Source organism: Octopus bimaculoides, chromosome 11 (assembly GCF_001194135.2).
Source record: "Octopus bimaculoides isolate UCB-OBI-ISO-001 chromosome 11, ASM119413v2, whole genome shotgun sequence".
Classification (NCBI taxonomy): Eukaryota; Metazoa; Mollusca; class Cephalopoda; order Octopoda; family Octopodidae; genus Octopus; species Octopus bimaculoides.
In genome coordinates this window covers 28,891,157-28,902,937 of record NC_068991.1, presented here as the reverse complement: position 1 = coordinate 28,902,937, position 11,781 = coordinate 28,891,157, and the positions used below count along the sequence as shown (strand labels likewise).

At 35.6% G+C, this 11,781-nt stretch overlaps 1 protein-coding gene across 2 annotated transcripts in view; it reads right to left on the bottom strand.

Moving 5' to 3' along the window:
• Positions 1-557: 557 nt before the first annotated feature.
• Positions 558-11,781, bottom strand: part of LOC106874255 (zinc finger protein 726-like) — a 22,882-nt gene continuing 11,658 nt past the window's right edge. The window contains exons 2-4 of one of the 2 annotated variants that reach the window (XR_008265167.1): positions 9,793-9,907; positions 3,617-8,099; positions 558-2,137 (exon numbers count right to left, since the gene is read on the bottom strand). Coding sequence is in view for 1 of the 2 variants with exons in the window: in XM_052971662.1 (XP_052827622.1) it covers positions 6,545-7,714 (1,170 nt within the window). In the remaining variant the exon portion in view is untranslated. Of the gene's footprint in view, positions 2,138-3,372; positions 8,100-9,792; positions 9,908-11,781 lie in introns of those variants that run through there. The other variant, XM_052971662.1, reaches the window with a different exon arrangement.

Sequence of the window (11,781 nt, the reverse complement as noted above, 5' to 3'; positions counted from 1 at the left end):
AAATTTGGGAGAAGGGATAAGACAAAAGTGTATGACTGGTACTTTATTTTATCACCACCCCACCCCTCCCTCACGAAGGGAGGAAAAAACAAAGTTGACTTCAGCGAGATTCGAACGCCAGATGTAAATAGCCAAATAAAGGTTTTTCCCCGCCACTACGAGCTGAAAACCTTAATGCAGTTCTGTAACAATTCTGCCTGCTTTTTTGTTTGCTCTTTTTAAAAACTTCATGAGTCAGAAGGAAGGGGCATGGTACAAGACATTTGAAGGCCCTTCAAGACCAATGAGTTTGATGTTGTTAAGGTTTTGTTAAATTGTTGTAAGTCAATACCTATAGGAAACTAGTGAGGAAAACGATTCCAGTGGATTGATTTTCTGGGAAGAAATAGTTTGTGAACCCAAGCAAGTTCAACCCATCAAGAGTGATAAGAGAAGGAGATTCAAATGGATTGAGGTGCCTGGATGGTGGGGGTCAGTAACCAACCAATTCTGAGGACCAAAAGGAATATAGTAATATAATAGAAAATATTAGGAATTGCATAAAAAAAATTATATTTTGAGCAATGTAGAAATATGATTTATTGCAGACAAGTTTTAATAACAAAATCTGAATCTCTTCAGTTTCGCTCACAGATTTTTTAATTATTCTTTTTTTTTTTTTTAACTAAACAGTTTGAAACTTCGTATACTGGTGTAATTTCTCACGCTGAACACGGTTTACTTTCGACATTTTTGACAAAATTTCGCATTATAGAAGTTATTTCGTGTTAAAGTTGTCGTATTTGGATAATTTTAACCAATCAACATGTATTCAATTGCGGAAAACTTCTGCTGTAATCGAAGAGCAACAACTTCTGGGTTGTCTCTACTAAATGTCACCACTCTGTTCTATTTTATTTTTGTTTACTGCCTGTGCTTCATGCTACACGCTTTTTTTTCTTTTTGCTTTTCGATCTCCGCTTTGTACATTTGAACTTTTACCACTTGTACAAAGGGGCGATCGAAAAGCAAAAAAAAAAACCAAGCGGATCATATGGACTCCGGTTGAGACTTACTAGGCTAGAGTATGTCCATAAGTGATAGAATATGAATTAGCTGAGTGGCCCTTCTCCAAGATGTATAAGAACACCATTCCAGATGTGACAGCAGTACTCCATTATGGGCTTTACCTGAGTCTTGTAGAGTGTCTACAGCTGTTGTGGGGCTGAAATATTTTCTGACTCGTAAAGGAAGGGCCAGCTTGCAGTACTAGTTATGTTAAGGACGTTTTCCCTGGGAGATATCCTCAGTGATAATGAGGCCCGGCATTCAGAACAACTTCAAAAGTTCTAGCTAAGTATACTTCATTTTTAGTGATGGTGGGAGGGGATGCAGTGTAGTAATGTTTTCTTGATGCGAGCAGTGCTTGAGCGGTTTTTTTCTGTCAATAGAGACAAGGTTGGCATGGTTCCACAGAAGGATTCTTCCAAAGTTTTTGCTTATGGAATCAATGCGGGCTCGATGTGTAGTATCTAGGCTGCATGTGAATGATGCACAGTTGGGGAAAGTTAGAGGAGAATGAAGAATTCTGTCATATGAATATATTAAAGAGACAATTGCAAATTGAGATTCAGCTTAACCATAAATTCTTGAAGTAACAGTGTTTTAAATAAAAGTAACAATTAAATTATGTAGGCCATACCAAAAACAGAATCATTTCCGTATCAAATTTTATATCAGGTACTAGCAGAGATACACGACGCTGCTCGGGATTAAAATGGTATAGTTTGTATATATGTATATATATTACAGTTATGTTGAAATAGGTGGAGTAAATGATGGCCTAATTCGACTAAACAACATATATGTCCGTTTGGAGGAGACTATGGCCTAACCAATCATGGAAAATTGGGAGTGGAGGTGTAATTTTTGAAACCATCTAAAAGCTGTTAGTGGATATACTCGCCTTCGAGGGGTCAGCGCTGCATCTAACATAACCCATCCTATGATTGACAGTGAAATCAATGGAGGTATAATGGAGATATTGTACGTAAATGGGTACATTCTGGAAATGGGCTGCAATGGGAGACGGCGTCAGGGAAGTGAACTGTTGAAATGTTGCAGAAGGCGAAGGGTTGACATTGGATTGCTGGTGTTGCTGTAGAATAAGAAACGTAAAGTGAGCCTATGCTGTCACATGAGAATATGTAGTAATAAATTACTTCAAAAAATAAGGCATGGTATGTATATAGTATGTCTGTATTTGTGTACGCAGTGTCAATTAACGAAATATAATCGAAATTGTAGTCGTGGCCAATACTGCCTGACTGGCACCCGTGCTGGTGGCACATAATAAGCACCATTCGAACGTGAGTTGATACTAGTACCGCCTGAATGGCTCCTGTGCTGGTGGCACGTAAAAAGCACCATCTGAATGTGGCCGATGCCAGTGCCCCTTGACTGGCTCCCGTGCCGGCGACTCGTAAAAAGCACCATCTGAACGTGGTCGATGCCAGTACCCCCTGGCTGGCTCCCATGCCGGTGACACGTAAAAAGCACCCACTACACTCGGAGTGGTCGACGTTAGGAAGGGCATCCAGCTGTAGAAACATTGCCAGATCAGATTGGAGCCTGGTGCAGCCCACTGGCATGCCAGACCTCAGTGGAACCGTCCAATCCATGCCAGCACGGAATGTGGACGTTAATCAATAATGATGGTGAAGCAAATGAACGAAATAGAAGTCACTGACAAAATTTTGTGCTGCATCTGAGAAAGTAACGGTCAGTTCATGATATATATGTGTGTATGTATGTGTGCATGTATGTATGTATGTGTGTATGTATGTATGCATGCATGAGTAAATGTGCATGCATGCATGTACGCATACACGTATGTATGTATGTTTGTATGTATGTTTGTGAGCATTTACGTATAAGTATGTAGACGTGTTTGTATGTGTGTATATGTGTATGCACATGTAAATATATGTTTATGTACTGATATGTATGTCTGTTCAAGTTGTATATATAGCTGTTACTCCGTTGAAGGTTGTGTATATATATATATATATATATATATATATATATAGTTAAAAAAAACAATAACAAAAAAACAAAAAAACAACAAAGTGAGGACGTGATATGGATAGTATTATTGGACGCTCAGGAAAGGAAAGAGAGAGTGTATGACGTTTCGGGCGTAGCCCTTCGTCGGAAAGATGGAAAGTTCGGAGAATGGAAGAACGGAGAAAGAGGAAAATGGTACCGATGCCCACGAGGTTACATATATATATATATATATATATATATATATATATATGTTCCAAGCACAGGATCTCGGATCAAGTCAGTTGCTATGTAAGTACATCTATGAAAAAAGAAAGATTATCTCTATAAAATGCTATATTGTTTTAATCGAAATAAATAATAAAATTTCCTATTGACACTTACCAACCTTCACATACATATAGTATGTTTAATAACATACCTAACACGGAAAGACGCACACACTGTGAGACATGCCCACTATCATACACTCATGCACATACATTCAGACAGATACGTAGTCATATACAAAATGTGACATCGTCATTGTCGTCATGGTTAGTAAAAGTATAAAAGTGAAACAATGTATTACATTTCAATATAGATGTTATTCTTTCACTGTTATTCTTCAAGTTTTGACACGTAATACAGAACCAGTGCCAATGTTGCATCGTTTTAATCCAAAAAAATTACATGTTGACACTCCTGGGATGTGATAGTATTACCATGTAAAATTTGATTTGATTTAGTTCAGCCGTTTGAGAATGCATTGGGAACAGACAGAGAGACAAAGTATTTTATATATACTAGCCAACGCACTCCTCCTTTGAACAGTGTAATTATTATAATGGTGCACTCCTGTGGACGGTTTAAGTTGAATTAGCCTGCAGTTAGAAGTCGTTTCAAGTTGATAAACATAAAATGTATAATTAGCATTTTCGTTAGCAGTTTATGATATGGTATTAAGAAACTTAGGTAATGAATAAATTTTTTTGAATGCAAATTTGGCAGTTAGTAATAAATGAAAGTCCATGAAATGGGATTGCAATTGCAGTAGGCATTAGGAATCCTATATCTTACTTGATGCATTTTGCATCATTACTTATTTTTCTCGTAATACCAGACAACCGCATTGAAGTCTTTTTTTTTTTTTTTCAATGAAAGTCATGTATGATAAAGAAAAGCAAACGTTCATAGCAAACACACAAATAGAAAAATAGCATATACAAAAATAAATGCCAGAGCATGCACGAAGAGGGGTCATTGAAGGTAATGTACTGTTAACAGCAATCAGGGGAATGAAGCAAAATATCAATGAAATGCTTGCAAGAAGTGTGATAGCTAACGGCTACAGTTTGGTGTAGATGTGAAGAATTCAGTAGAGGAATAACTACTGTAGGGCTGTTTTGTAAACGACATTTTTGGTTTTTCCTTCAGGAGCATAGATGAATAAGTTGTCTGGATGGCCAACTCTGGAACAACTGACATAGAACTGTCCATGTGAAAAGCACGATGTTTGAAGGTCCAATCTGACAACTTCAGCAACTAACCTTGTGCTTTGTTAATTGTCATGGCGAAGCTGAGTTTCAGAGGGAATTGAAGTCTCTACATAGTGTAGGGGCAGTCTGTTGGGGTTAGCGGAATTTTCAGAACGAAAACGGTATCGTTTTTGCCCTGTCCGTGATAATTTGGGCTTCAATGACGTGGTCCATCATTTGTTTGACCACAAGATGAGTTCCATTGTATAGTGTGGGTGCGTTTAGTTTGCGCAACCGACTTTAAAGTGAAGTTCATGGGGAAGGAGTCCTGGGGGTTCTTGGAAGTTGAGAAATTCTCTTAGAAATTGTGTAACCTGATCGAGGTCGGTAACGGTGTCAACTGATCTGTAACAATGTTCTAGAGAAGGTAGCTGAGTAAGTCGTAGTTAAGAGTGTTGACAGCTGCATTTGAAGGTGCAAGAACAGCCCTGTCACGAAGCCAGTCTGGTTTTATGCATTCCGTTGTAAGATTTGGGTAAACGGCAGAACATAAGTCAGTGTGACAAATGGTGGTAGTGTCGATGAATCCATTGTCATCGGACGTAATTTGTCCATTGCCGAAAACTGGGTTGTAGGCTGACCAGTCTGTAGGAGTGATCTCATGTTGATGGTAAGTTGTTTCGATTGGACATGCGACCAAAGCAGGGATTTTTTAAGGCAGGCATTATGTTCATCAGCGGTGTTCGTTTGGGTATAATAGAGTTTGTCAAACATTTCCTGCAAGAAGTTGAGTCGCACCTCCAAGGATGTTGTTGTTTGATCTAAGGTCTCACATTGTGGTATGAAGTGCTTGTAGGGAACATTTCTGGGACATAGTTGCTTCATCCCAAACAATGAGTTTACACTTTTACAAAATTGTCGCTTCGTCCGAGGAATGCATTATTCGGCACATTGAGTTTTCCTGATGTGCTACATTGAAAGGCAATTTGAAGGTAAAGTGTGCTGTTCGGCTGCCGTCGAGACTATTCCTGAGCAGGCAACTGCAACAGCAGCTTCGCAAGAAGATTCAGGAGGAATGTTTTTCCAGTTCCACCGGGTTCGTCTAAGATGATTCCGCTAGTGTGTGTAGATGTTTCTGAAGACGAAATTGGGCAATTTTTCAATATGACTCGCAAAAATGTCAAACTAAACATCTGATCCAACAGCTTTTAAGGTAAAGCGTTCGGTCAAATCCGTAAAAAAATTTCATAAATTAATTTTTGTGGGTGGAAATGTACATTTCTCATGATGTCACTTTATGCTGACATCAAACGAAATGTACATTTCCAGCCACAGAAATAAATAAATAAAAATTTTTTACGGAATTTACCGAACTGTGTACGTTGTAGGATGTTTCTGAGATTGAGGCCACACACACACACACACACCTTCCGGTGTAAGGGAGACAATCAATTTTTGCCCGTTACTTAGCAAAGAGTTACCTCTTTTGTCCACAATAATCACTATAGAAGGTTTTTCTGACCTTCTGAACCTAGATGCCCCAGTGACAAATCCAAACAGTGTAGAACTTTCCGTGGAACATAAGTGATATATTTATTTGCAAAGCATGGATGAAATCGAATGAGAAATATTGATAGATAACACATGAAAGAATGAATCTAAGAACAAGAATATGAGTCGTTAAACATAGATCTTATTATTGTATGATGAAATATTTTCATTTATACTTTGTGTATTTATTCATAATATAACTATACAGTGACTTTAGTTATGATATATGAATATATATTTTTACACATCAAATAAAACAGATGTATCACATCTCTCTCATGAAAATACATGTTACACAAAATATGAGTATTCCAGAAGCATGTTATAGTTTCTATTAAAAATATCAATGAGGTAAGTTATCTCACCAGTGAAGATATAGTTGTGGTTATATAGAATTGGTTATTTATCAAAGTTATATCCTGTTTCCTGTGTGAAAAAATTATTGTTAGATAACTTTCATTTTTAAAGAATGTCTGTTGACAACGATATGGTTACTCTTCTGTATGAACATGTCTATGGCTAGTTAAGTTACTTCCTTGAGAGAATGATTTACCACAGATATCACAGTGATATGGTTTTTCTCCTGTATGAATACGTTTGTGTTTAGTTAAGTCACTAGATCCAGAGAATGACTTGCCACAGATATCACAGTGATATGGCTTCTCTCCTGTATGAATACGTATGTGACTAGTTAACCCACCATTTTCAGAAAATGATTTACCACATATATCACAATGAAATGGCTTCTCTCCTGTATGAATATGTTTGTGTTTAGTTAAGACACTACTTAGAGAGAAGGATTTATCACAAATATCACAGTGATATGGCTTCTCCCCTGTGTGAGTGCGTTTGTGAGTAATTAACTTACAACTTATGGAGAATGTTTTACCACAGATATCACACTGATTTGGCTTTTCTCCTGTATGAATACGTTTGTGTTTAGTCAAGTTACAATTTTCAGAGAATGATTTACCACAGATATCACAATGATATGGTTTCTCACCTGTATGAATACGTTTGTGTTTAGTTAAGTGATCATTTTGAGAGAATGACTTACCACAGATATCACAGTAATATGGTTTCTCTCCTGTATGAATATGTCTATGGCTTGTTAGGTTACTTCCTTGAGAGAATGACTTACCACAAACATCACAGTGATATGGTTTCTCTCCGGTATGAATACGTTTGTGTGTAGTTAAGTTACAACTTCCAGAGAATGATTTGCCACAGATATTACAATGGTATGGCTTCTCTCCTGTATGAATATGCTTGTGTATAGTCAAAGTATTTCCATGAGAGAATGATTTACCACAGATATCACAATGATATGGCTTCTCTCCTGTATGAATACGTCTATGTTTAATTAAGCTACTACGTAAAGAGAATGATTTACCACAGATATCACAATGGTATGGCATCTCTCCTGTATGAATGCTCTTGTGTTCAGTCAAATTATTTTTATGAGAGAATGATTTACCACAGATATCACAGTGATATGGTTTCACTCCTGTATGAATATGTTTGTGGGTAGTTAGGTTTCCTTTATGAGAGAATGATTTTTTACAGACTTCACAGTGATATATTTTGACTCCCTCTCCAGAAAAATCAGTCCTTCTCACTGTTTGAAATTTTACCTTGTTCTTACATAATTCACTTTCCATAATTTTCTTTCATTCAGCACCATACAATAGCTTTCTCCTTATTTAATACTAACAAATATTTTTTCGGATATATCTCTATCAACTGTACAACTGTGGTCTTTGCTGATATCTAAAGAGGCTACAAACTTCTTGATAAATTTGACCAAGTTTATTTGAAAACAAAATCATTTTGTTCCACACATTCCAAATAGTGAAGTAGAGAAATCTTTGTTATTAATCTCATTCAGAAGAAATATTTTGTAGTAATTCGACCATAAATTTCTATAAAGAGGACTATATCAGTCTATTCAGTATAACATCTTGCCTTTAGTTTTTAAAAGATGATAAATAATGATGATGTATCTGAAGTATAAAAATTCCTTTGACGCCAGTGTCATCTGATATTCTGAAATAATAGAGAAATGAAGAAAGATATTTAAAGAGTAAGCATTCAACAAAGGAAAGTTCCAATCATTTCTTATTTTACCAAAATGGTGAAATAATTTACTAGTGAAATGTAAAATAGAAACAAAAATCTACTTTGTTTTCATATTTACTAATGATTTCAATAACTGCTCTCATAAATAATACAAAGGCATTCTAAACATGACCATCCAGTTAATGCATCATTTAATGTACACATACACATGCGCACGTGTGTGTGTGTGTTTGGTGAACTCACCTGTTGTAAATAACAGATGAAAGCTCTGCATTGCACAGGTGTACAGTATACCACATATTAGATGTGTCTAAGTGATAACAAAGCAATGTGAAAAGTACTTTACTCAAGAATACATTGCAATAGGAATTGAAAGCCTGATTCTATGATCATGAGTGCAACACCCTAAGCACTCAGCCATGTGCTTTACAGGAAAAAACTTTTCATATTCTTTAAGCATTTCAGTCTCTCTCTCTCTTCAGAGAAAATGATTATACTAAGGTTAGTATTTCCTTGATGTTACTCCAGATCTAAATACTGGACTATACCAACCATATAAACTGAAAGAGTGCATAAGTTATGTAAATAAAAATTCTAATCATCCTAGAAGCATCATAAATTCTATTATTGAAAATATATCAACTTGTATTTTGAGGCTTTCTGCTAACCATGCATTATCTGAAGCTGGGTATAAGGACAAAATTTTCTATATCCAGAATCAAAATACTGATAAAATTCCCTATAATGGTAGGATATTAAATATGATGAAACTTGATAGTGAGTGCAATAAAAATAAATACACCAAGCAATCTTATTTAAGTAAGTGGTAGTAAGAATAATGATACAAATAAGATTGGTAAAAAAGGAAATATTGAAGATAAACATATTAATATTAATAAGCATAAAGGCTGTGAGCTGGCAAAATCTTAAGCACACCAGACAAAATGTCAAATGGCATTTCATAAATCCTAACATTCTGGGTTCAAATGCTGCTGGGGTTGACTTTGCCTTTCATCCTTGCAGAATTGGTAAAATAAGTACCAGTTGAGCACTGAGATCAATTTAATTGATTTAGCCCCTCCCTCAAAATCACTGGCCTAATGCCAAAATTTGAAACCAATAATAAAAAGCATGGATTTAACTCTGTAGATACTAAATGTATGATTGGTATAAACATTAACAACATCAATAATAATAATAATAATCCTTTCTATGATAGGCACAAGGCCTGCAGTTTGAGGGGAGGGGATTGTTGATCACATCAACTCAGTATTTGACTGGTATTTAATTTATCGACCCCAAAAGAATGAAAGGCAAAGTCAACCTTGACAGAATCTGAACTCAGAACTAGCAACAAGCGAAATACTGCTAAGCATTTCGCCCAGTGTGCTAACGATTCTGCCAGCTCACCACCTTTATAATAATAATAATAATAATAATAATAATAATAATAATAATAATAATAATGATGATGATGAGTCTATAGATATGTATAACTTTAAGCATAAACATTATGGCAAGAGAACAGCTCAGAATTAAGAACTGTGAAAATGTTGATAATGCTGATATTAAGAAAAACATATATATAGATAACAGAAAAACTAAATTAAGGAATATTATCCAGTGTAATGCACCACTTGCATCTTACATAGCTACTAACCTTTCTTGGAAATTCTTTGCTGCGCTGGATAAATATTTCCCACCTTTAAGTATGTACAGGAAATTATTTAATCACTATAGAGTAAAATTTTCCAATTCAATCACCAGAAATTTGGCTGAAATTATAGCAACACATAAAAAAAGAAAAATTAGACAGTATCTCAACTTGAAATTAATAAACATAAGTAGAACTGATAGTGTAAATTGTGAAATTAACTCTAATGGTAATTTTTCTGAACTGCATTCTAATACTTTAGGTAAAAGTAATTCTGACTGTAAAATTGATAATACCTTTAAGATAACACCTCATAATAATACTGATTATAATACTGCTAATAATGCTTCACCTACTGAGAGGAAATTTAGTATTAATTCCTTTAACCATGAGTTTCACATACGAGTAAGTAAATGCCTTTGTAATTTCAAAAACAAAATTATGTCTTTTAGAAACTCAAAATTGTCAGAGTGTAAGTATCTTGAGAGAAAAGCTGAACATAAGAAGCATCAGTAGTGGTGTGCAAGAGAGACGATTGCGCTGGTTTGGACATGTGGTGAGAATGAATGAGGATAGCTGCGTGAAAAAGTGCCACTCCCTAACAGTTGAGGGAACCCGTGGAAGAGGTAGGCCCAGGAAGACCTGGGCTGAGGTGGTGAGGCAAGACCTTCGAACATTGGGCCTCACCGAGGCGATGACTACTGACCGAGACCTTTGGAAATGTGCTATGCGTGAGAAGACCCGGCAAGCCAAGTGAGATCGTTGCCAGGGCCCCTGGACTGGCTCTTGTGCGGGTGGCACATAAAAAACACCATTTCGAGCGTGGCCGTTTTCGTGCGGGTGACACGTAAAAGCACCCACTACACTCTCTGAGTGGTTGGCGTTAGGAAGGGCATCCAGCTGTAGAAACTCTGCCAAATTAGATTGGAGCCTGGTGTTGCCATCCGGTTTCACCAGTCCTCAGTCAAATCGTCCAACCCATGCTAGCATGGAAAGCGGACGTTAAACGATGATGATGATGATGATGAATGTAAGGTCATTACATAGGATCATACATATTATTACATAGGTTCTTCTGCTAGAATTTGGAAATCTAGATCACAATATCATTCTTCTTTAGTTTAGAAGAAAATGTAATTCTACAAATCTTAGTAAATGCATTTGGGATTTTAAAAAAGAGGAACATTAACTATGATACAAAGTTGTCCATTATTAGTTGCACACCATTGCACAATACTGGTAATTTTAAATGTGATCTTTGCCTCGAGGAAATGTATTATATAAATACTTCAAAATTAGAATTATTAAATTGTAGAAACAATCTTAAATAAAAATGTTCTCATAAATCTAGAAAAGCATTTAAATATTTCAGTAGTAAATAATGCATTGATTATAATTGTTTTTCTCTTAATCTAATAAGCATAATTTTCTAAACAAATTTTTTAACATGTTTAATATACAGCTAACTAATTGTCATGATGTAGAATCTCTGTTCACATTTTATTCTTTTGTTATTTTCTGAAATCATCAAAAGTTAAATTAGTAAACTGGCTTTTCCTAGAATATTATATTTCTTCTTAATGTTCTTTTTGTATGCATTCATCTATTGGAGATATTTTCTTAGTGCACTTTGAATTTAGCCCACTTGGGGTTGTCTTGATAATGTTGTGTTAGTATATATTTTCAGATATATTAATCTAACTGGTATTTTATACTTTTTTCTAGTATCTAAATATGATGGCACAAAAGACACGATTGTTGGTAATGCATAGTGTAATCAATTAAAGATGTGATTTTCTCCATTCTTGATTTTGTTGTCTTATACGCCAAATGTCTCGAACTTCTGCTAAGTAATATTTGGAGTTACTTGTCATACATGGACACTGGATGTTAATTTTACTTGAATTTATTGATATCTGACTGATATAGTCAACGAAATTTGTTTCACACTGAATGCTTTATTGATATTCGCCTGGATTTATTATTCTCTTTAGT